The 23,973-nt window shown below is 40.5% G+C and overlaps 1 protein-coding gene across 3 annotated transcripts in view; it reads left to right on the top strand.

Annotated features, from left to right (window-relative positions):
* Nucleotides 1-242: 242 nt before the first annotated feature.
* Nucleotides 243-23,973, top strand: part of ptpn4b (protein tyrosine phosphatase non-receptor type 4b) — a 46,861-nt gene continuing 23,130 nt past the window's right edge. For 2 of the 3 annotated variants that reach the window (XM_026947759.3, XM_026947758.3), the window contains exons 1-12: nt 243-691; nt 8,986-9,140; nt 12,063-12,170; nt 14,852-14,894; nt 15,969-16,047; nt 16,156-16,200; nt 16,995-17,047; nt 17,715-17,835; nt 18,119-18,206; nt 19,111-19,199; nt 19,794-19,857; nt 23,613-23,785. In XM_026947759.3, the coding sequence (XP_026803560.2) occupies nt 9,003-9,140; nt 12,063-12,170; nt 14,852-14,894; nt 15,969-16,047; nt 16,156-16,200; nt 16,995-17,047; nt 17,715-17,835; nt 18,119-18,206; nt 19,111-19,199; nt 19,794-19,857; nt 23,613-23,785 (1,001 nt within the window). In that variant the 5' untranslated portion in view covers nt 243-691; nt 8,986-9,002. Of the gene's footprint in view, nt 692-1,330; nt 1,418-8,985; nt 9,141-12,062; nt 12,171-14,851; nt 14,895-15,968; nt 16,048-16,155; nt 16,201-16,994; nt 17,048-17,714; nt 17,836-18,118; nt 18,207-19,110; nt 19,200-19,793; nt 19,858-23,612; nt 23,786-23,973 lie in introns of all 3 variants that reach the window. The other variant, XM_053229409.1, reaches the window with a different exon arrangement.

The following is a 23,973-nucleotide window of genomic DNA, read 5'->3' as shown; positions in this document are numbered from 1 at the left end:
CAGAATGTGATTACTGTGATGCGGTTACAGGTGCGCTCGAGCGCGGCTCAGCCAATCAGATTTCAGAACGGAAACTTTTTTTTTTTTTTTTTTTTTAAATAAATGGTATTTTTACATTTTAAGCACGTGTCTTATTATTATTATTATTATTATTATTATTATTATTATTATTATTATCTGTTTTAGATATGGAAACCCCGCCCCCGCTTTAAGCCCCGCCCTCTCCGCTGTCAACGTGTGGGTGCGCGGGGCGTTTGCGCCATGTTAGCGCCGCTGCAGCGCAGCTGCTAAAATACAGCTATGTGTAGATACGCTGGCTAGAGGGGTATGGGTGAAAAAGATTCAGATTAGCATAATGTGGCCAGGACTGACGGCGTGATCATGTCGGCGTGAATTTCTGAAAAAGAGAGACTAGACGCAGGAGGGATTATTTCTGTCTTTTCGCGGTGGAGCGCGCGCGTGCGCGAGCGCGTGCGTGCGTGCGCGCGTGTGAGTGAGTGAAGCCTGCTGGCCCTCTTTTAGGAGAGCAAATGAGGCTTTTTCGGCTTTGCAGCGGATGAACGGCGCTTCGTCCTTCTCTCTGCCTCCGGCTTTCCTTATTCCTTTCATCACAGCTACATCATCATCCTCCTCATCCTCCTCATCCTCCTCATTTTTCATCATCTGGACTCTCTCGGACCTGTATATGACGGTGAGCATTGCTTTCACTGTTTTTTTTTTTTGCATGAATCAGATTCTCTGATCGTTTTTTGCATGAATCAGTATATCTGATTGTTTTTGCACGAATCAGTATATCTGATCATTTTTGCATGAATCAGGATCTCTGATCATTTTTGCATGAACCAGGTTCTCTGATCCTTTTTTTTTTTTTTTTTTGCATGAACCAGGTTCTCTGATCCTTTTGAATGAACGGTTTTTTTCCAATCATGGTGCATGAATCAGGTTCTCGGATTGCACTGCACAGCCTCCAGTTTGGCCGGTGCAGCTTCATTTCTTCCAAAATTGCTCGGTTGCAAGGTGCACCTGCAGCCTCTCTCTCTCTCTCTCTCTCTCTCTCTCTCTCTCAGCCTGCTTTCTTGTCTTTCTGCATGCATGCACGTATGCCACATTACATCATCTGAAATGATTCTTACCCCAGTCCTCTGGCCAACAGCATATTTACCCAGTCTGTACATTATGTAACACTGTGCTTTCTTGCATGCCAACACATACAACACAACATATGTAAAGATTCCCAAGGTGGAAATATCCTTATATGGATATCTTACTGAGTTAATTAGTGTCGAGTTAGACTTATATATATATATTTTTATATATACAGCCACTGTAGGTGTATAATTACAGCACTGGATTATTGGACATGCACGCCTCTTTCAGCTGAATGGATGACATCACCTCGCTCAGCTCCTCTGTCTAGGTGCGCACTCTTCTGCAGCACCTGCCCTGTTCATCTCATCATTTGGGAAGACTAGAGTCCAAAGCGGAGGTGTAAATATATTAACATATTTGCCTGCATTTGATCAAACTGATGATTCGGCCAAGAGATTGTTCCGTTATTCGGTCCTCCGTTGCTGTAGGGCAGGCAGGAAGTAACCAATGTTGCTGTGAGCTACCTATTGTTAAGAAGGTAGGTGTGTGTGCACAGAGACCTGCTTCGATGGAAAAGTCCACTATGATATATTGCGTATAAAGGGATAGTCGATGACAGAGATGGTCCAGATGTAATGAGTGTGTCCATCCTAATATCGGTTTTTATTTTTTTTAGATTTTGGGTGTGCCCTTTCTCTGTTTCATTCAGAGAAAGGCTAGTAAAGGGAGTAAGGAGGGGTTAGAGGACACATGGTACAGTCATTTGGAGTGTGTACCCATCCTGGGTCCCTGAGGATTGCAAGATCTGTGTGTGGCTTCTTATGGCACCTGGGGGATTTTTATGCACACACACACACGCACACTCACACACACAGTGAGATTATAATCTAACAGTGGCGTGATTACTACCTGTCACAAATTAGCATTAGACACACAGGGTCATATTAGGACAGATTAAAATAATCATCAGTTATTGCTGTGCTACTGTTACATCATGTTATTTATTAATCATATTAGTATGCTGGCTCAGGAGAGGCATGTTTCCCTTTTTAAAATGTCACACTCTCCAATTCTTTCATGCAACTTGATTTGGAATCTTACACTTGAAATCGGAAGAAAGTTCACTGCTGGTCTGAATTTGTGAGTGCAGCTTACGTAATAAGTATTTGAAATCCATTTTATATTCCAACACTTATGAGTTGAGAGAAAACGACATCTTGTCCATGTTGCAAAGGTCCAATATGGCAGAAATCCAAGATGGCAGCATGTCAGAAGTGAGAGATTTGACAGCATTAGCGTTTAAATTGTTTCGTTTTTTTAAAGCAAATTAAAAGCAGAAAGCCTCACACAAAAAATATATATGTTAGTGTACTCATAAGAGTTTATAGACACTACGTTATTGTAACTGGAAAATACAATATGTCTGTCCATTGAGATACCAGTCCGTGGAAAAGCTTATGAGTAGCACTGCTTGATTGGCAGGAATTTGGATAGGAGGCCACTGCATGGCTCCTAAAAGGTCAACCAGTGTGACCCCCTGTTGTTTGGACAGCTATCCACTGAGCGTTCAAATGCTCGCCCTGTACACAATAGCTGCCTCTGAAAAGAAAGGATGGATGGTAAACTAAAGGAACAGAATGTGGTATTAACAAGCTTTCATTAGGCACGCCACAGTATTTGCAATAATTGCCTAACCTTTTTAATCACGGTTTGCAGCATTTCAGTACAGAAACCACACTTTTATTTGTATCTGTCATTGCAGTCATTCCATTTGGGATTGGCTTTGGGATGATACATTATTCCTGCTAATGCTCTGTTCACACGATGTGCTTAGCTAACTTCTCAACCTTTTTTAAATTAGCTTGTATCTTGGATGGAAGAGCAAGCTAGCTATTATGACTAGCTAGCTTTTTATCCAATGTTAGATGATGTTTATTTTATATAATGAAGTATCCATCCAAAGTAGCAACTATACAGCTTTTTGTGCCTCTGGAAATTAGAAAGATGTTAAACTTATCACACTAGGTTCGTACTAGCAAGCAACAAATCCCTTTTGTAGTTAGTCTCTTGTGGGAGTTTAGCGAACGCTGCTGTTGTCGTAGTTTATGTCACAGTAGTAGACTAAATGTTTGGCCTACATGTTAAACTTGTTAAACACAAATAAAAATAATGCACGAACTAGCATGAAAATTTGTTGTTTGCTTTACATGTTACAGGCTAGACTTGATACTAGCTTCACTGACAGATTCTCAAAGCTAGCAAACTGTACTAGCGACGTACACTCACCAGAGGCACCAACCGTCTCTGCTACTTCTTTCCAAGCTTCATATTTCTTCGTAATACCTCTATACACCTTTAATGACTGGTTATATATGACAGGATAAGAGGAAACCACAGCTAGCTATACGTTTTCCTTCCATTTTAGTGTATCAACCAGTAACAGGAATCTAATTGCGGTTAGGAACTGAAGTTGTCAGTGGGGGATTACGGAAACAACGGACCACGCGAACCATAGGAGTGGTCCAAGGAATCATTCAAGCCAATTGTTTGAATTTATCGCTTTTCTCGGAATTTAATTTGCATAGAACTGAAGAAAATGTCAGTTCAAATGTCGTGCTGTTCCTTTGTCTCTTGCTGCTGTCATGGAAAACACATCTCCGTGATGCTCACATATATAGATCCAAAAAAAAACAATTCCGTGCAACTCTTTAATGTCATTTATTAAATTAGTTAAGTTAGTTAGTTAATAGCTAAATTCAACCATAAGAATAAAATCTGTCAATACACAAGCCCAGTATAACCGTTAATAAAACTAATAAAAATATGTGAGGGTACTCTCCATCGGGTCTAATACCTAATTATGGTATAGCCTTTTCAGCTGTCCTTAAGCTATTTTACAAATCAGAGACCTTTATCTTGGAAGTGTGCAAATCCAACTCAGATCTGCATCAGCTTCCCAAAAGTAATTACGGGATAGTGTGGGTAATGCGGGGGTAATGAGGGTATTGCAGGAGTAGTGTGGGTATTGCAGGCGGTAGTGAGGGTACTGTAGCAGTAGGGAAGATATTGAAGAGGTAGTGAGGGTACTGCAGGTGTAGTGGCAGTATTGCAGGGGTAGGAATGATATTGCAGGCATAGGAAGGGTACTACGGGGTAGTGAGTGTATTGCAGGTGTAGAGAGGTTTTGCAGGGGTAGGGAGGATATTGCAGGTATAGGGAGGGTGTTGCAGGGTTAGTGAGGGTGTTATGGGGTAGGGAGAGTAATGCAGGGGTAGTAAGGCTATTGCAGGGATGGTGTGGGTATTGCAGGGGTAGAGAGGGTAGTGCAGGGGTAGGGAGAGTTTTGCAGGGGTAGTGGAGGTATTGCAGGGATAGTGAGGGTATTGCAAGTGTTCTGAGGATATTGCAGGTGTAGTGGGGGTATTGCATGGGTAGAGAGGGTAGTGCAGGGGTAGAGAGGGTAGTGCAGGGGTAGGGAGAGTTTTGCAGGGGTAAGGGGTATTGCAGGGGTAGTGAGGCTATTGCAGGGGTAGAGAGGGTATTGTGTGGGTAGAGAGGGTAGTGCAGGGGTAGGGAGAGTTTTGCAGGGGTAGTGGAGGTATTGCAGGGGTAGGGGGTATTGCAGGGGTAGAGAGGCTATTGCAGGGGTATTAAATTGAAGTGTCGACGGTAACAATATTGTGGATGATTTCTTTGGTACATGCCTAGTTCTGATTTTAACCATTGCTTGTATGGCATAGTGTGGGAAATGGGACAACCTCCAGTGTCACTCCAATATTTAAAAACATTGCCGTTTCAGTGCTGGGATTTATGATGTTAATCAAAATGTCATACCAATTAGCTTTGCATATATCTTTTTTTCTAATTGCAAGGGTGCAATAGCATGAGATAAACTTGTCTTGCTAGAGCCATTTATAGCATACGTGACCCTAGATACCTGACCTTTCTCCTGTCCTGAAAACATGCTCAGAGTACATTAAAGAAAAACTAATGCTGGCTTGTTGGCACTGTGCTCACAGCTTTGAAAGAGCCTCTGGTAAGTTATTTGTGAACAGGTTAAGAACACGCTGCTGACCCTGGCTGACCTTTGCTCACTGTATGCGTGCTGAGAATGTATCAAGTCCACATTCTCAGAAGGAGACTCAAGCACAGAAGTGGCTGGCAGAACTAACTTCTTTCTTTTTCTTGATGATTCTTGGAAAGAGGGGTTTTTTTTTTTAGTGTTTTTAATGCACAGTTGATGGTTTTCTCTTCTTTAAAGGATTATACTTGGAATCCTCTTTAAACTTGAAACTCTGAGGTTCTGTAGAAAACCTGTAACCTTTAAACTTTTTTCCCAAAAGAACAAGCAGAAGGATCCATTTAGGGTTCTAGATTCAAGCATAACATAAGTTATCCTCACCACATAACCTTCACCAGGCTATAAAGAATTGTTTCCTCACTTGTCATGTTACTAAGAAATTCCAAAAATGTCATGTTCCTAAGAAATTGCAAAATGCAAAGTCCTGAAGAAGTTCCCGTTGAGGAAAATGTACGTGATTTTCCCAGTGTTCTTGGGATGTTCTTACCCAATGTTTTCTCTAGTTTCTCTCATCTTTGGTAATGAAATGGACACTGACTGTTGAATGTCTGCCATCAAACTGACTGATGTAGAGCTTCTTTTCTGGGTTAGAACTTGGTCCTGAGAATTGATGTGCATACAAATGAGGGCTTCTGAGATTGTAGAACGCTTAGGGATGGAGTAACTGCGCTCCAGTGTCTCAATTAATCTTTTAAGCGCCTCACGTTTCATTACGATAATGTGCATCACTATGGGTTGTGTAATTTTATCTGTAATGTCTTGCTTTCTTTTGTCTGTGATTGGCTTTGTTATACGCTGTACGTTGTACTCTGTTTCTGAGGCTGTACCCATAATATAATGATTATTAAGCTGTTAAACCTAAATGGCTTTTTGTTTTGATGCAAAAATGCTGATAGCTTTTGTAAGCTCTTCACTTGCCCTAGATGAGATGATTGTTTAAAGTGATCATGCCTCCATTGGAGACCAGCTCAACATATTTTTCAGCTAACTTTATTTTCATCGTATAAAACACTTCCACACTGCTGGTTAACACTGAGTTCTGTAAGCTAGTTAGGTAAAAGTTAGGTACAAAATCTACGATGAGAAATGCCTCAGAATGCGGACACCTTACTTAGCCGTTTTATGATTAGTAATATGTTCACCACCAAGGCAAAAAAGTAACATTTCTTATACAAACTAGAACTGAATCCACCGTTAAGAGAGTCATGCAAGGACGGAGCTCTTTACTCTAAGACCGGCATAAAAAAAGCTAAAAAAGTTTTGCAGGTGATCACCTCTAGAGTTGTCTGGTCAGATAAAAAACAGAATTGAACTGTTTGGCCATAATGGTCAGTGCTGTGTATGGAGGGAAAAGGGTGAAGCTTTAATCCAAAGAACACCATCCCACCTGTGAAACATGGGGGTGGCAGCATCATGTTCTGGGGTCGTTTTGCTGGAAAAGGGCCTGGTGCTCTTCAGAAAATAGATAGCATTATGAAGAGGGAGGATTAGCTGGAAATACTGAAGCAACACCTCAAGACATCAGCCGAAAATTTAAAACTTAGAAAATTTAAAACTCAAGTTAGTGCCACCGAATAGTAGCAAAGTGTATGGAAACTTTTGACCTCCTGAAAATCTGATATAGTGAATAAAAGCTAAAATAAAGCCGTCTCTCTAAAATATAAGAGATACTCTAATTAACATAACACAGGAACTATACGGCAATAGCTGTGGAAAACCCGAAAACTGAGTTTGAATGTATAGGTTATGTAAATTTTGGCCTCCACTGTAGGTGGCTAAATAGCGATACTCTAATACTCTAGTCTACCCGCCTAGCTGATTACGAATTGCGAATGTCAGCTATGAATGTCAGCTAACACACACTGAGTCATCACATATACTGTAACATAACAACATGGGTATTAATGTGAAAAGGTGATTCAAGCAATTATCATGTAATTATATATGGTCAGGGCCACAGATGTATCTTATCTGATTCCTAGTGATACACACAATGAAAATGAGGTGCTAGATTTTTTTTTTTGACATTATTATCATTAATTAGTTATCATTAATTCCTTTTTGTTCTGTTGTACAGATTGTATAATTTATAAATATATGGTTCTTCATTACTTAGGGAATTTCTTTAAGCTAATCGAGTTGGCAGTCAATAAAACGGTTTTCTTTGTGTTGTGTGCTCTGCTTTTATAATTAGATTATAATTAGATTCCATTAAATCCAGTTGATCATTTTACTTTCATGCTATGACAGGGAAATATCAATATCATGATAAACTGGGTCACAATACTCTGTTCTGAGACATTGTAGGTATTTATTTCTGGCATTTTTTTTTTTTTTAATTACAAACTCTGATTGGAAGAAGCTGATTCGATATTAAACATTTTGTATTGAACCTTTAAAATTGGAAAATGGAAAATTTTAGCTGGTCATAAATCTATTATAATTATTATAATTAATAAAAGTCAAAAAATAATACACCTTCTTCGAATTGGCTCTAGATCCCCAGCGACCCTGGTCAGGATAAAGAGATTACTACATATATGAATGAATGAAACGAATACATTACGTTTGGAACGGGTGCCTGGTTGCAAAATGGTGCCCTAAATATTTTAATAAGCTGTACAGATAATAATACCTTTCTGATACCTTTCTACATCGGTAATGTCAATATTAAACAAATAGTCCAGTAGATAGCCTTACCACTGCACGAATGGCTCACCGTTTTAGGGAAATGTGCATACCCACATATGATTCCGTGTTGAAAATACAAAAAAAGAGAACGTTTTCAGAGAAATCGAGCATTCCAGTGCACTGTGAGAATGTGTAGGATTGCACTCTAACGTGATGTCACGGCAAAAGCTCATCTCGGTTTCGCCCCACAGTGATAGTTTCAGCTTTGTCATAACGAATAGCAGAAATACAGTATGTAGCCTGTATACATGTCTAACCCTGAATTACACTCGAATGAGAACGACGGAACGCTGTATGCTATAAAGAGGCAACGTAGTGCGCTCACCTAAAGTGAGGACGTGTGTAATATTACAGCATAGTGAGGCTACTGTTATTTTTTAACATGCTGTTACAGTCAAATACTCAACAACGAGGTTGTATGATGTGGCCAGACACAGAGCAGAGTTACTGTTAGCACCCTGACATTGATTATTTTCCAATAACACCAAGTCCCCAAGTGTTTTATACTGTGTCTTTTACTGATACGTATTTTTTTAACCATTTATAGGTACATGTAATGTTACGGAACATCCATTAAACGAGTCAGTTCATGTCGTCACTTACACTATAGTGGCTATAAACAGTCATTCCCTTCTTAGCCTCTCTTTTTGTTCTCTTGACGTTAAACCTGAAAGCACTATATCCTCTGTCTTAAAGATTTTCCTGTGGTGGAAAACTGACTGTTACAAAGGGCCGAGACTGGAGACTCCTTACACAAATGTTAAATAAATGTCTTCTCGCTAAATACCTCACCATATCAATGATTAGACAGTTTTCTTTGTTGTTTTTTTTTTTTTAATTTGTTCCTTATTAAGCTTAGGTTACGTAAACATCTGCCTGTGAATGAGCTGTTACTATGGAAACAATAACGTATTAAAACGAACACATTAATGTAAACCTGAGATATGTGGCTGCACTATTGTCGGAGTTGCTGTTCTAGTGAATCAGCACCTTCTGACCAATCAGATTTGAGAATTCAACATCACTGTGGTATATACACTGTTATTAACTATTTTCCTTCTTCCGTGTGTATTCAGGATGTATGTTGTCTCGTATGCACTCATGAAGGTTTATGTCTTTCGCAGACGGTGTGGGGACAGTAATGACAGCACGCTTCCGGTTGCCTGCTGGCCGAAGCTCCGATGTGGGAGAGTCCGAAGTGGCACGAGACAGATCGAGCTCACAGGTGGTGTGTAACGTTTTGCTGCTGGACAACACGGTGCAAGAATTCAGAGCTAATGTAAGTACACACACACACACAAAATGAGATTTTCTAATATGCAGTCCCCTCGGAAAGTATTGGAACGGCAGGGCCAGTTCTTTTGTTTTTGCTATACATTGAAGACATTTGGGTTTGAGCTCAAAAGATGACTGAGACGATAGATCAGAATTTCAGCTTTCATTTCCTGATTTGCATCTAGATGTGTTAAACAGCTTAGAACATGCCACCTTTGGTGACAGACCACCCAATTCTTAGGTGAGCGAAAGTATTGGAACAAACAGTTTTAACATAAATAACACTTAATATTTGGTCGCGCATCCCTTGCTTGCAATAACTGCATCAAGCTAGCGACCCACTGACTGTTGCACTCTTCTTTTGTGATGATTTTCCAGCCTTTCAGGCCACAGGTGCTTCCATTTGTTGTTTGTTTTGGGGGGTTTCTACCTTCAGTCTCCTCTTCAGGAGGTGAAATGCATACTCAATTGGGTTAAGTTCTGGTGATTGACTTGGTCTTAGTCTAAAACCTTCCACTTTTTTCCCCCCTGATGAAGTCCTTTGTTGTGTTGGCAGTGTGTTTTGGGTCATTGTCTTGCCACATGATGAAGTTCCTCCCAATTAGATTGGACACATTTCTCTGTAAATTGGCAGGCAGAATGTTTGTGTAGACTTCTGAATTCATTCTGCTTCTACCATCATGAGTAACATCATCAATAAAGATTAGTGAGCCCATTCCAGAAGCAGCCATGCAAGCCCAAGCCATAACACTACCTCCACCGTGCTTGAACGATGAGCTTGTGTGTTTTGGATCATGAGTGGATCCTTTCTTTCTCCGTAGTTTGGCCTTTCCATCACTTTGGTAGAGGTTAATCTTGGTTCAAGACCTTTTGTGGCTCATTTCTGTATTTCTTTGCGAATTCCAATCTGGCTCTTCCAATTCTTACTGCTGATTAGTGGTTTGTATCTTGTGGTTTGGCCTCTATATTTCTGTACTCAAAGTCTTCTTCGATTGGTTGCTTGTGATACCTTCACCCTGCCCTGTGGAGGTTGTTGGTGATGTCACTGACTGTTGTTTTTGGGTTTTTCTTCACAGCTTTCACAATGTTTCTGCTGTTGTTTTCCTTGGCTAACCTGTTCCCTATGTGGTTGTTAGTACACAAGTTGTTTCTTTCTTCTTCAGGACATTCCAAATTGTTGTAATGGCTATGCCCAATGCTTGTGCATTGGCTCTGATCGACTTTCCTTCTTTTCTCGGCTTCACAGTCGCTTGCTTTTCTCCCATAGTCAGCTCTCTGGACTACACGTTGGTCTATTCTTTTTAACAACAAATGCAGTCTTCACAGGTGAAATCCAGGGTTCATGTACATTCAGAGCTAGTTAATTGTTTAAACAGTCAATCTAACAGGGCACACCTGGGCAAACATCTGTCAGGTACATGTTCGAATATATTTGATCACCTGAAAAATGGGTGAGTTCAAACAAAAAGTGCTATTTTCCAAGTTGTTTTTCATCTTTTCATCATTTTATATTCATCTTTTGATCTCAAACCCAAATGTCTTTAGTATACAGCAAAAACAAAAGAACTGGCCTTGCTTGCTGTTCCAATATTTTTGAATATAAGGGGACTGTACAGGGGCACACAAATACAACTTCACTAGCCAGCCTACAGTCCAAGTGGAGCTCAAACGTGCTGCCCAGTCTCATGTTTTGGTTGCCTGGAAATTGAATAGGCTGAAAGAAGTAGCAGCTAACATAAACGTAATAACGTATGGTGAGAGAGTTAGCTAGATAAGTGCGTTATTACAGACTAAAGGTAAAAAACGAGTGTGTATGTGATCATTATCTTCCTCTAACAAACTTTCTAATGTATCACATTGTGCGATATACAACTTTTAGTTGTTTATTTTTTCCCCCCAAAAACCACACACCAGACTTGTATACTACTCAGCATAGTGCTGGCACTGGAGACTCCTTCCAACCATGTTAAATAATTGGCTCTTACAGAAAACATGACAGTTTACTGAGAAACATAGTTTTGACAGAGAGTAATTATTAAAATATGATGGGGCACGGATGTGATTGTATTGAGTAAATAACTTTGAATGAATGGCATGCTTACTAATTACAGATTAGGGCTGGCCTGGCTTAACGATAAAACACTGATCGTGATGCATTTGGTCACAAACTTTTATGAGATTTATCTGATATTTTTTTTTTTATTTGTTTTAATTAGCAATTACAAGCTCTGATTGATGTCAAAATTCCATCCTGAATTTTTTTAAAATTTATTATTAGAATAATTGAGATTAGGATTTTACGTGTTGTATTTCTGTAGATATTAACATTATCATCAAACCCATTGTTTTTCATATTTGCAGTTTGTTAGCAAACCTGGACATTGCAATACATGTCCTGTGTCGTCGAAATGTTTTCGAGTCTTGTGATATGATATATTTTTGCCATCCTGCCCACTTCTGCTACAAATGGAATTATATAGAAACGTGTGGTCATACCAGATAATCCTGATCAGGTCAGATAAATGAAGTGAGACGATTACATAGTGATTATGAGAGGCATTTCAGTGAACTCACCACTGATACCTCACATGCTAAAGTAGAAATGATTCCTTTTGAGTCGTGTTATTCAATATGACTCATTCTATCACCATTACGGCCACACACACTGAGCAAATTTTTTTGCACCCTGATCATTGTGTCCTAGTAGCAAATGGAGAAGGATCCCTAACCCCCAACGCCCCCATCCCCCAAATGTGGTCAACAAGCCAAAGTGCACACATTAACATACATTTGCATAAATTAGTGTAGATTAGTATGCATTGTAGTGTTTTGTGTCTCACCACTCGGATCTCGGAGTTTTGCGTCATTACAGCTTAAATTCTCAGCAGCTACAAGTGACTAATAATGACCCTTTTTCTCGCCGTAGAAGCAGGATCAGGGTCAGGTCTTACTGGATGCAGTCTTTAAACATCTGGAACTGACCGAGCAAGACTATTTTGGACTTCAGATCACTGATGACTCCGCGGACAGCCAGGCAAGCTGTATAACACACACACACACACACACACACACACACACACACACACAGGCATGGTGTTCTCAGTGAAGCTTGCCCTGGTAGTACAAAGGTTGTTCTCTGTAAATAAACACACATGGATAGATTAATGAATTGGTGAAAGGACAAACAGATGGATATACATGTATATGTATAAAGACACACATGAATCACGTGGATGGATGTTCAGATACACACACACACCCACACACACACACACATATACCGGACAATTGCTCTGGTGGACACATTGCCCTAAATTGAAAGAGAAAAATCTATGTAACATAAATAACAAATCTATATAGTAGTTATTTAGTGTGTCCTGTTTGATTGTGGTGTTGCGCCATTCCCGAGTGCCATTTTTGTAAAAATATACATATTAACCAAAAGCTAACATAGTGAAGTAACACTTGGACCCTGTCCCACATGGCACACATGCAGTCTCATAGTCCTGGTTTATGCGTGCCATAGTTTCGAGCTTTGAGTGAGTGGGTTCATCTTCTCATGATAAATTAAAAGCTGTGTTCTCACTCGCTACGCACACATTGACGGGTGGATTAATGGCACAAGAATGGACGGACGAATGAATAGGAAGGATAGATTGGTTGATGGTTGGAGTGATACACTAGCCCAAAGAGTTCATTTGTTATCAGGAATTCCTTCCCAGCATAAAATGCACAACACACACCATATTTTGAAAATAGTTAAGCAGTTTCATATTTACTCATTCAAAGGCAAAAATTCACACTTGGGACGCCCGTGTGGTGCAACAAAAAAGCGCAGTTTTCCAGCGGTTATGAGTTTGATCAGCAATGATGGAACAGACATCCATGGACGGGAGTCCAAGAGAGCAAAATGGGCCGTGCTTTGCAGGTGGGAGGGATGGTGTACTCTCTCTCCCCTGTCAATCACAGCAACACTAGCCAATCGCGGGCATTTGTGAACTCATGTATGCGGAAGAGGGTCAATATCACTTTCCTCAGAGCTACACTGCCATGTGATGTAGCATGAGAAGCGGTTTGAAAAGATCTGGAGGTTGGCTGTCTCCGAGGAAGCACATGTTAGCCTTCACTCTTCCCAATTGGTAGCTGTTATATGAAAGGGGAGTGATGGCTGATGGGTGGGAATTGGCAGAAAATTTTGGAAAAAAAAATACACAAAATCCACATAAAACACAATATATTTTTTAATTTGACAGTTTCTTAATATTTATGTATTCAAGCATGACAAAATTCATATTTAAATGTGTCCTCACTACTGGTTCCTACATTTAGTCACCTAAAATTCCATCTATTGAAACACATTTTCTTTGGCCAAGTGCCCCTTGAGGCTGAGGCTACGTTTACACGACAATGATGTAGTCAAAAACGGAAAAGTTTTTCTCTTGCGTTTTCAGAAAGTTTCACGTGTACACGACAAACGTTTTCAAAACGATTCGCGTTTACACATATCCGCGATAACGGCCAAAACCGCTGTATTACGTGTGCCAGGCCAGTAGTTGGCGCTGTCACCTTGTTAGTTGGTTGTAATATTGGTGAAGTAAATCCACACTTTGCTGAAGAAGCGTTAGCAAACTCTTGAGCTGCAACAACACTACCACGTACTCCGCCATTGTTGTGTATGTTTGTTCGCGCTTGCCTTTACAATAGACACGTACCGCGCATGTCTGCGCATACCTAACACGTACTACGCACGTGCATGACATCACCGTTTTGGGTGTTTACATGGAGATGATATGAGACAATGGCGTTTTCAAAAACTTGCACTTTGAAACCCGTTTTCAAAAATATACGTTTTCAGTCCCCAAAACGCCGTTGTCGTGTAAACAAACAGGCAAAACGCATAAAAAGTTTCCCGTTTTTGGCTGAAAATGTTGTCGTGTAAGCGGCCCCCGAGTGTAGGACAAAATGGCCTCTGAATAAACGTTTGCCAATAATGGTATTTTTAAAAATCTATCACTAATGAAATATGAAATATAAAAAGAATTTATGTGACCTACAAGTGATACTAATAAATTTCAACAGGCCCACATTATGATAAATTAGGTAAATTTATTAGATAAGATATTAGATAAGATATGCTTATGATAAAATTATAATTTTATGCTATGAAGATATTTATGTGTTTAGTTATTTTTAGTCAAAAAATCCTAGATCTAAATCCTTCAATTAATCAAAGTTTATTGTGATTTTTTTAAGTAACTATATAATCCCAAATAGGACACACATGTAAATGCAGACATGTTCTTATACATCTTCTAATGCATCATCTTATGGTAAAATAAGTGTTAGAGACAAGGATGGAAGAAAGGACGGATATAACTATAGCTACAGACAGACACACACACACACACACACACACACACACACACACACACACACACACCTGACAAGTCGGAGTTGAGTCTCAGGTCATGTCATACTCCAGTGGTTTGTAACTGATACAACAGCGTTAACAGCGCAGCAGAAGCGAAAAAACACCTGATGCATAATTCATAGATTCTGATGAATGTTATTTCGAAGTGATAAATGTTTTACTTTGTATTTCACACACTGCTTGACCGAAGAAAACATTCATTTAAGCGGCTGTTATGTGATCCCAAAATAAAAGTGTGCTCTGAAATCGACAACACAATCTTTCCTTTGTTGTGTTATTTATAGAGGTGGCTGGATCCAAGCAAACCAATAAGGAAACAGTTGAAAAGTAGGTGAAAGAACAAGCTATTTTCATTCTTAAAATCCTTTGTCGTGGATATAAAAAGGTCACACACACACACCCATGTTAAAACTGCAGGTTTTTGTGATGTAAAAAAAGATGAAAACAAGATAAATCACGTCAGATCTTCTGCCACCTTTAATGTGATCTAGCAACCAACAGCATTTCCGTGAAAAACAAAAAAACATTTTAGGGGAAAAAAAAAAACAAAAAAAAAAAAACACCCTTTTATAATGGAGAATTAGACTGTGCTCAGAATTAACCCATCACATTCAAACTCATTCCAAAGTATCCTTCATATGTCTGGGCTATAGGGTAGGGTGGCTAGACAGGACGCCCTTTCGCAAAAAAAATACTCATGGTGAAGCACGGTGGTGGCAGCATCGTGCTTTGTGGCTGCTTCTCTTCAGCTGGAACTGGGGCTCTAGTCAAGATAGAGGGATATCTCTGAATACAGAATAATTCATTTTGGCATAGATAGTCCAGGCCCTCTGTTAGACAGCTGATGAAGACGAACAGTTTCACCTTCTAGCATGATGATAACCCAAAGCACAAGTTCAAGTCCACAGAGGAATTGCTTCAGAAAAAGACGATCAACATTCTGGAATGGCTCAGTCCGAGACCGGATCTAAATCCCATCGAAAACCTGTGGAATGACAAAAAGTTTGATAGATTTGGAGCATTTTTACAGGGAAGAGTGGAATAAAATTGCCAAATCAATTGGAAGAGTCGGTAGACCCTTACCCAATAAGACTATGTGCTGTATTACAAGCAAAAACTGCTTTATCAAAGTAGTAGTTATTCAACCAGGTTATTGTAAGTTATTTCTTTTTATTATTTTTCCCACTAAAACATTTCTATTTGTTTTACACTTGAATTTCGTTGGTTGCTATAATCACATTAAAGGTGGAAAAAGATCTGACATGACTGATCACAAAAACCTGCAGTTTTAACAGCAACATATAAACTTTTATATCCACTGTACGTTTTTAAATTGTATGTACTCTATGTTTGCCTAGAGTAAATGACTGATCACTGTTTTTTTTTTTTTTCTTCCTCCAGGAGTCACTCCAAATAATCTGAGTTTTAGGGTGAAGTTTTTTGTAAGTGATCCAAGCAAACTTCAAGAGGAGTACACAAGGTGCCACCTTTATATAATGATTAAATGAAAAACCTGTCAAGTAAAAGCGAAGTGTTAAACAGCGCACTTATGTTTTAAAATGTACATGTCTTACTCACTTATTTTCAGGTACCTGTACTTTTTGCAGTTGAAGCAGGACATCCAGAGTGGAAAGTGAGTAGAATTGTGCACTCCAGTTAATGGCATACAGACGCAGACAGACGGACAGACCAACGCAAGTATAGAATAGTATAATATCATAGTTTTAGATTTTTATACAGCCACTCCCTGTCCACTGTAGTAGGAACGTGTGTACACCTGCACATTCATGCAGTTATCCAATCAGCCAGTTATGTGGCAGCAGTGCAGTGCATGAAATCATGCAGATACAGATCAAGAGCTTCGGATAAGGTTCACATCAGAATGCGATCTCATCTCAGTGACATTGACTATGGCATGGTTGTTGGTGCCAGACAAGCTGGTTGGAGTATTTCAGAAACTTCTGATATACTGGGATTTTCACGCACATCAGTCTCTGATGCATAAAACAAAAAACAACATCCAGTGAACCACTCTTTACAACCGTGGTGAACAGAAAAGCATCTCGGAATGCCATTTGGTTTTTGTACACTTCTTCTTTCAGTGATTCGTTGATTCATTTATTCCTTTTGCTACAACCTGGAATAAAAGTTTGCACACTTACATCTCTATTCACTGAGTTTCATAAGAATGAAGGCTGAGACCTTATTTGATCAGAAACCAATAAAATCCCCAAATCATTTTTGACCTAAAACATCTCATATAATGACTTTAGTATAGCAGTGATTTAGTACAGAATATAGAAACCCATGAATAATCTCATATAGCACTGACTGACTGACAAAGGAAAAACCCTTAACAGACAACTCTACTTTGTATTTGTTGTAAATTGTGAATATGATATGACATGTGTCCTCTTGGTCTGTTAGGTTACCGTGTCCCCAGAATGCAGCAGCAGTTTTGGCCTCTTATGCTGTTCAGGGTGAGTATTTCTTTTATCACAGGAGTCTTAACACTGTTATTTAGAAGGAATTAATTAATTAAAATGCCCAAAATTCATCAGTACCCCCTTTTTTTTTTTTTTTTTTTGCCTCAGCCGTAAACTGTACTGCAAGAAAACTATCAAAACTCTACCCTTAGGAAAAGGTGTAATATGTATATTTGCCCTTCTGTTTATGAACTCAGGGGCACTATGGATGTGTTTTTAAGCCTTTAATGGTTTAAACAAGTGAAATAATGAATGAATGATTAGGATTGTTGAGAATAAATGTAAATTTGCTAAATAGATTTTAGGTTTTGTGAAGTATGCAAATTTATGCACAGTTCATAAGATGAAAGTTTATTTGCATAAATGCATGCAATTAAACTCTTCAACAATAAGAATATCCGTAATCAACTGCCAAAGATTAATGGTGATGATGATGGTAATGGTTACCTTCATGTTTTATGGGTGGCAGCTCAGATGTTGGTTGGAGCTATGAGTCTTAACATCTGGCTTTGGCTTTTGGCCCAGCATTACACTTTTACATGACCACGAGCAAATTGGAAGACTTGCTGTTTGAGACTTTAAGTGGGCAAAGGAGCCATTGTGCACTCCGGCTTTTTCTCACACGCACACACTCGGTCACAATGTGCGCTCTGTGTTGCAGCCGAGTTGGGGGACTACAGCCAGTCAGAGCAGTCACCAGACTACCTTTCCGAGTACAGCTTCATCCCAAATCCGCCGGAGGATTTTGAGAAGGAGGTCGCCAAACTGCACCAGCAGCACACGTAAGCTGGGAGAAACAGTCTGTAAGGACTACAGCTAACTGGAAATCCTCTATATAAAATTATGTAAAAGACAACGTGATTGGACTAAGTGGGGGGAAAGAAAGGAAGCAGCTGAGTACACACACACACACACACACACACACACACACACACACACACACACACACTCAGGCTAGAACAAGGCAGCTCATTGTTCCAAACTCTGAGATCGAGTCTCCTTACAGACTGCACAAATGACGTCTCTCTCTCTCTCTCTTTTTTTTTTTTTTTTTTCTCTCTCCAGTGGACTCACTCCTGCTCAGTCAGAGTTTAACTACTTGAATTCTGCCAGTTCTTTAGAGCTGTATGGAGTGGAACTGCACTATGCTCGAGTGAGTAACTCTCCCTTCCTGCCTGCTTTCCCCGCTACGTTTTATTTTCACCCTTTGACTGAGGTCTGTTTGTGTTCTTGGACTGTCTGTCTGTTTTCACATCTCATCCAAAAAATGAAGAAAGTCATCAGCACTGTACAGTACAGTATATAAATAAGGTGCAAAATTCCAAGAAGTGCACTGGTTTAAAATTGACACCATATACAGCAGTTTGTGTATTCTCATAAAGCTTTTATTATTATTGCTTGTAACTTCTTACGAGTCACACTTAATATGAACTCAATCACTTAATAATCTTCAATTTGTTATTATCTAAGGAAGAATGAGACAAAATGTAGCATACTAGTGATTTAGATCTAATGAAATCAACACAGTCCTTAATAGTGTCACTGGTCCTCTTAAAAATGGTGGTCTGGGGTTCACAATACAGCGAACAGCTGAATCTAGTGCTTACCACTTTGCGAACCTGTGTGCACACAAGTGACATATTGCATTGTGCAACCAATCCACGGTTAGGAAGGGAATTCTTCTGTGTGAATGCAAACCTGCGATTATGAGCCCCGCCCCCAAACACACCCAGAACTGGTCCTGAGCGTGGACTCGGACCAACGTGTGTACATCGCAAAAAATAGCGGGCTGATTGAATGAAGTGTACTGGGATGAATCCCAAGTGGCTTCTTATTCCCTATATTTGCTCACTACATAGGGTATAACAGAAAATAAACTGTAGAGTATCATCGAAATCAAATCAGTTTGCCAATTTTGAGTAGTATTTTCTTGGGAACTTGAGCAAACTTCCCGAATTAAACAAATGCATTTTTTTGTGAAATATTTACTAATATTACAAATAGCTACGATACAACCAGGCTCTTTCCCTTGATCCTAACCAAACTGTACATGACAGGACCAGAGCAACACTGAGGTCTACATTGGAGTGATGGCTGCTGGGATCTGCGTTTATAAAAACAGGGTACGGGTCAACCACTTCCCATGGTGAGTACCTCTACAGTTTAACACAACAGTGGCAAATAATGCATATCCCTCATACATTATAAATCTAGGCATGTGCACATGCACATATACTGACTAATGGTTGACGGTGCTAATGTATATTTAATTATATTGTTTTACTCCTCCATACCGTAATGTCTACTGATAGTGAAGTGTGTGTAAGATTAAAACTGAGTGTAGATTCAAATCAGTCATTATACATAACAATTTCTATATATCTTGTGACGTGTGTGGCAGCTTCAGAAAACCCTTCATTGTGCAATTGTGAAATTTCCTACTATATATAGTTCTGAAATATAAACTGACTTTAAAAACAGACTGAAATACATCTCTCTTTTGCATGTATCTAAACCACAAATTGTTGCTTTAAAGGTTTTCACTGCAATTCCACTGAAAGATGCTGACACTAATTGTCTAAACTGCTATTTATTGATTTCATTTGCATTTAGTTTAATATAAAATGTAATCAAATATAAAAATAATAAATGTGTCTATCTTTTAGAGTCTGTGGTCTGTAGCATAGAGGTAAATATTTTTGTTCTCTTTCCCATGTCCTCTGACATTTTCATTTCTCAGGGTGAAAATTGTCAAAATATCTTTCAAATCAAGACAGTTTTTTATCCAACTCCGAAAAGAATCGGTAAGCAGTTTTCCCACATGGAATGGAATTTGTCGCATGTTTTCTGAAATATTGTTTGCTGTGAAAATTTTATACGGGTTGCACACATCCTACTTAATAATGCCAGACCTTTACATTTATGACACGATCATTTATAATTCATAGTGACCTTTGCATATATGAATATTTGTTTCTTCCTCAAGCATCTTTAATTTCTCTGTTTAATTTGTAGACATTTAATATCCCAAAGGGAAGGGGTTCTACCTGTACATCTTTTGTACCTTTACTCTATATCTTTTCTCTGGGAAGGTGCATGTAGTGCACCTTTTATTAAGCCTTATTCCGAAAGCTAACTAAATGGTGCAATACTGGTCCTCATCAATTTGGGGACGCACCTTCCCATAGCCCAAGTGGAAGCCCAGATACCGTACTTCCACCCATCGAAGTGCACACTTCTTTGGTATTGTTGTGAGTCCTGCCTGTCTCAACAATGTCAGGACAGCCCTTAGATTCTGCCAATCGTTGCTATAAATAATGTCATCTAGATAGGCAGCGGCGTAGGCAGTGTGTGGATGGACGATTCTGTCCATGTAACGTCGCTGGGGCTCTGAACAACCCAAAAGGAAGGGTCACGAATTGGTGTAAACCACATGGAGTGGAAAAGGCTGTTTTCTCATGAGATACGGGAGTCAGAGGGATCTGCTAATATCCCTTTGTCAAATCCAGTGTCAAATGAAAGTGAGCCACACCTAACCGATCGAGGAGTACATCAATGTGCAGCATTGGGTATGCATCAAATTTAGACACCGCTTTGATTTTTCTAAGGTCCACACAAAACCAGACCGAACCATCTGCCTTGGGAACCAGGACCACTGGGCTGGACCAGTTACTCCTCAATTACCCCGGTCCTAGCTCCTCCCTCTCCAGAACAACCGTTGCCAAAGCCACGGGGACAACTTCTCTCCATGGTTTAAGGAGATTGAGGTGGTCTATCTGCCGCACCCCACCCCCTTTGCTTCACCTCGTACTCAATGTCCCCGACTCAACGTATGACCTTGAAGGGCCCTTGCCACATGCAATGTGGAGCTCAATGTGGGTAATAATACGAGCACTTCATCTCCCTGTGAAAACTCAAGTCTCCGAGCGCCCCTATTATACTGCTTGGATTGACGTTCTTGTGCCTGTAGCAAATTCTCCTGTCTTGATTGCCCTAATGTGTGGATTTGCACATAACACTGCCTACTGAGATGTTGTGAAGATGCACAGATTCAGGGTATCGTGTTGTGTAATCCACCAGGACCAACACAAAGCAATGCCCTCGTGCAGTCTGTTCTAATGGCCCAATGACCAATTCTTTTGAAGGGGACCTCAATTAATGGAAGGGGTTGCAATGGCGCTTTTGCAGTGGCTGGTGGATTCACATTTGCGATGTGCCGCACACGACCTGCGAACATCACTGCCTGGACAATAGAAGCAGGCCATGAGATGGTTTAGTGTTTTGCCCTGACCTAAATGCCCCACCATCGGATTATGATGAGCCGCCTGGAATAACATTTCCCGACGGCTCTTTGGGACCAATAACTGGGTCGTTTCTTCTTTTGTTTGAGTGTTCTGCAGAACTTGGTATAACCTTCCGTGTCTTCTTGACGCGATGCTGACGTCGATGGCCCGGGCAAAGCCTCCCCAGCCAGCGCTGCGCACATCCCACAGCATGCTATACTGTTGCAGGGCCCATCCACACACATTTGCCTCAACACCACCTTAAATGTCAGCCAATTTGTCCCAAAAAAATCAATGGATGGGCGAGGTGGGAACTAACCTCCGCCTCTATTATATGCTTTTGTCACCCGGAATTGGATCGTGACAGCCAATAAGGGATATTTGTGCACAGCCCCATGCACATACCTCACCTTCAGCTGATGTGCTGTACCCACTGCTTGACCTTGAACCAGACCTTGGTGACTTGAGGTCTGGTTACAGCCTGAATCCACCAATGTGTTGTATGTATGCCTTCAATACTCACTCACCGGTATATGGTGCATCCCAGCTCGATCAGGGGTGGCCTGCAGTGCATCAATGCCTGGGTTTCCTGCAATGCCAGCACACTGGCCCAGGCCTTACTCTGACAGCTGTGGCCCAACCTGAGGGGGAGAAGAGACACAGGGGGAGAGGGAGGGAAGGGAAAGCCCAGGTTCGGGGTTGGGGGGGTGTTAGAGGCAGCAAGTGGGCTGCCCACTGTGAGTCCAGCCAACCCCATGCTTCCACAGCACTCTTAATGGTCGTCTTGCGATCCCATCTTGGAGAGCGGCCACTGGGGCTGCTGTTGGAGTACCCACCGGCTGGACCACGCTCCGTATCACCTGCCGGTCCTCTGCCTGGGCTTGGAGAATGGCCTGGATGCGCTGCTCATGCTCTGTGGGTAGCTTAAGGAGGGCCTGATGTTGCGTCTGGTGGATACCGGTGAGGGTCTTAACGATATCCACAAGTGGCCGGGAATGCGGATCTTCCTCAATTTCCTGGGTTTCGGCACCAGTGTGACACTTTCTGGGGTGGACTGGAAATGAGGAGATGGGAGGCAGGCTTGGGACAGCTCAGAAAGGGGCTCTTTATTTTTCTTCATTAATCCTTTCGCATTTTAATTTCCATACGTACATATATGCACACGCGCGGCTCTGTGCTGCTCAGCGCGCTCTCTTGCTCTCTCTCTCCCATGGCTCTCATCTCTCCACTTTTTATCCTTGCCGCCACTCGATGAAACACAGAACACTCATTAGAAAAATCCGGCACTTGTAGATCCTTACCACTCACTCGGCTCTGCCCTCCATTCACAAACTGGTGCACAACCACGCCTCCGCCTCCACAAAGGTACTCTATATTCAAGTAGAAGATAGAAACTAAATATGCAAAAGATGTACCATTGAAGGTAATACCCCACTTACTTTTCATTTCTGAGAGTGTTCACAAGGCTTGTGTGCTGCTTAATGTTTGTTAATTAAGTGTGAACCATAGCTGTATAGGACAGTAGGTTAAATTGTAGCTATTAGTGCTTTATGTGATATAAGGTTTTTTGGTTATGCTACCAGCACATCATAGGAGAAGTCATGTAAGGTCATGACAATTTGACAATTCATGTTTTATTTATATTGAATATGTCTCAGGCGGCATTTTTACAGCGATGATCAATGTCTTATTAATGAGAAGTTCAACATAGAAGTAGTGGAGATGTTGGTACAAGCACTGGATTCGCTGCTATACAATGCAGTTGTGCTGAGTCCTGAGAGCGACTCAGCTTGGCAATCTATAAGATGACGAGCGATAAAGGCATTATTAACGTGGGTGTTAAAGTTTTGTAAGTTGATTGTTTTGAGCAGGGTGTACAGATTGAGGAGGTGAGAAAGTTGGACAGACTAAAGGACTAAAGTGCCGCTGCATTGCACTCTTTAGGTAGAGATGAAGAATGGGTTAAATCCAACTGGCTAAACCCTGCTGTCTACATATAGTCAAATGGAATTGCAAATAGAACCACATGTCAATGAAAAAGTATATAAAAAAAAAAATCAGCTCTGAATTTAAAAACAAAATAAATATTTTGCATTGTTGATTTTCACATATCAATTAAAAAAATTGATATGCAAGTCGTTCAGGGTGTATTTTTTCCTTTTTGGCTCCTCAGCGTCAGTGCACCCAAGATTATCAATTTATCCATGTTTGATTATTAATCCAACTCAGTTTGGACTCTATTAATCCCTGCTTTTCTTTATTTTTCACTCCGTCAGAGTAAGAGCAGGGAGTCACTGTTGGCCTTTAGCATGGCCAACTACAGAGCGTGCAAGAACGTGTGGAAGGCCTGCGTGGAGCACCACACGTTTTTCCGACTGGAGCGGCCCTTACCTCCCCAAAAGAACTTCTTCACACACTACTTCACTCTGGGCTCTAAGTTCCGTTACTGGTGAGATATAACATTTTCTAATTTCCTGATCACAGTATTCAGAAGATTAGCGAATACACAAAGACAAAATGAGACAAAATCAGGTCAACCTTCATAAATACAACCATATCTGAAAATGCCCCGGTCACCATTGTTTAAAACAACCAGGGCTTTAATAAACCTGTCTTTAAGAGGACACAAGAGAATTT

The sequence above is a fragment of the Pangasianodon hypophthalmus genome, chromosome 25 (assembly GCF_027358585.1).
Source record: "Pangasianodon hypophthalmus isolate fPanHyp1 chromosome 25, fPanHyp1.pri, whole genome shotgun sequence".
In the NCBI taxonomy this organism is placed as follows: domain Eukaryota; kingdom Metazoa; phylum Chordata; class Actinopteri; order Siluriformes; family Pangasiidae; genus Pangasianodon; species Pangasianodon hypophthalmus.
This window is presented reverse-complemented; position numbering and strand designations above follow the sequence as displayed.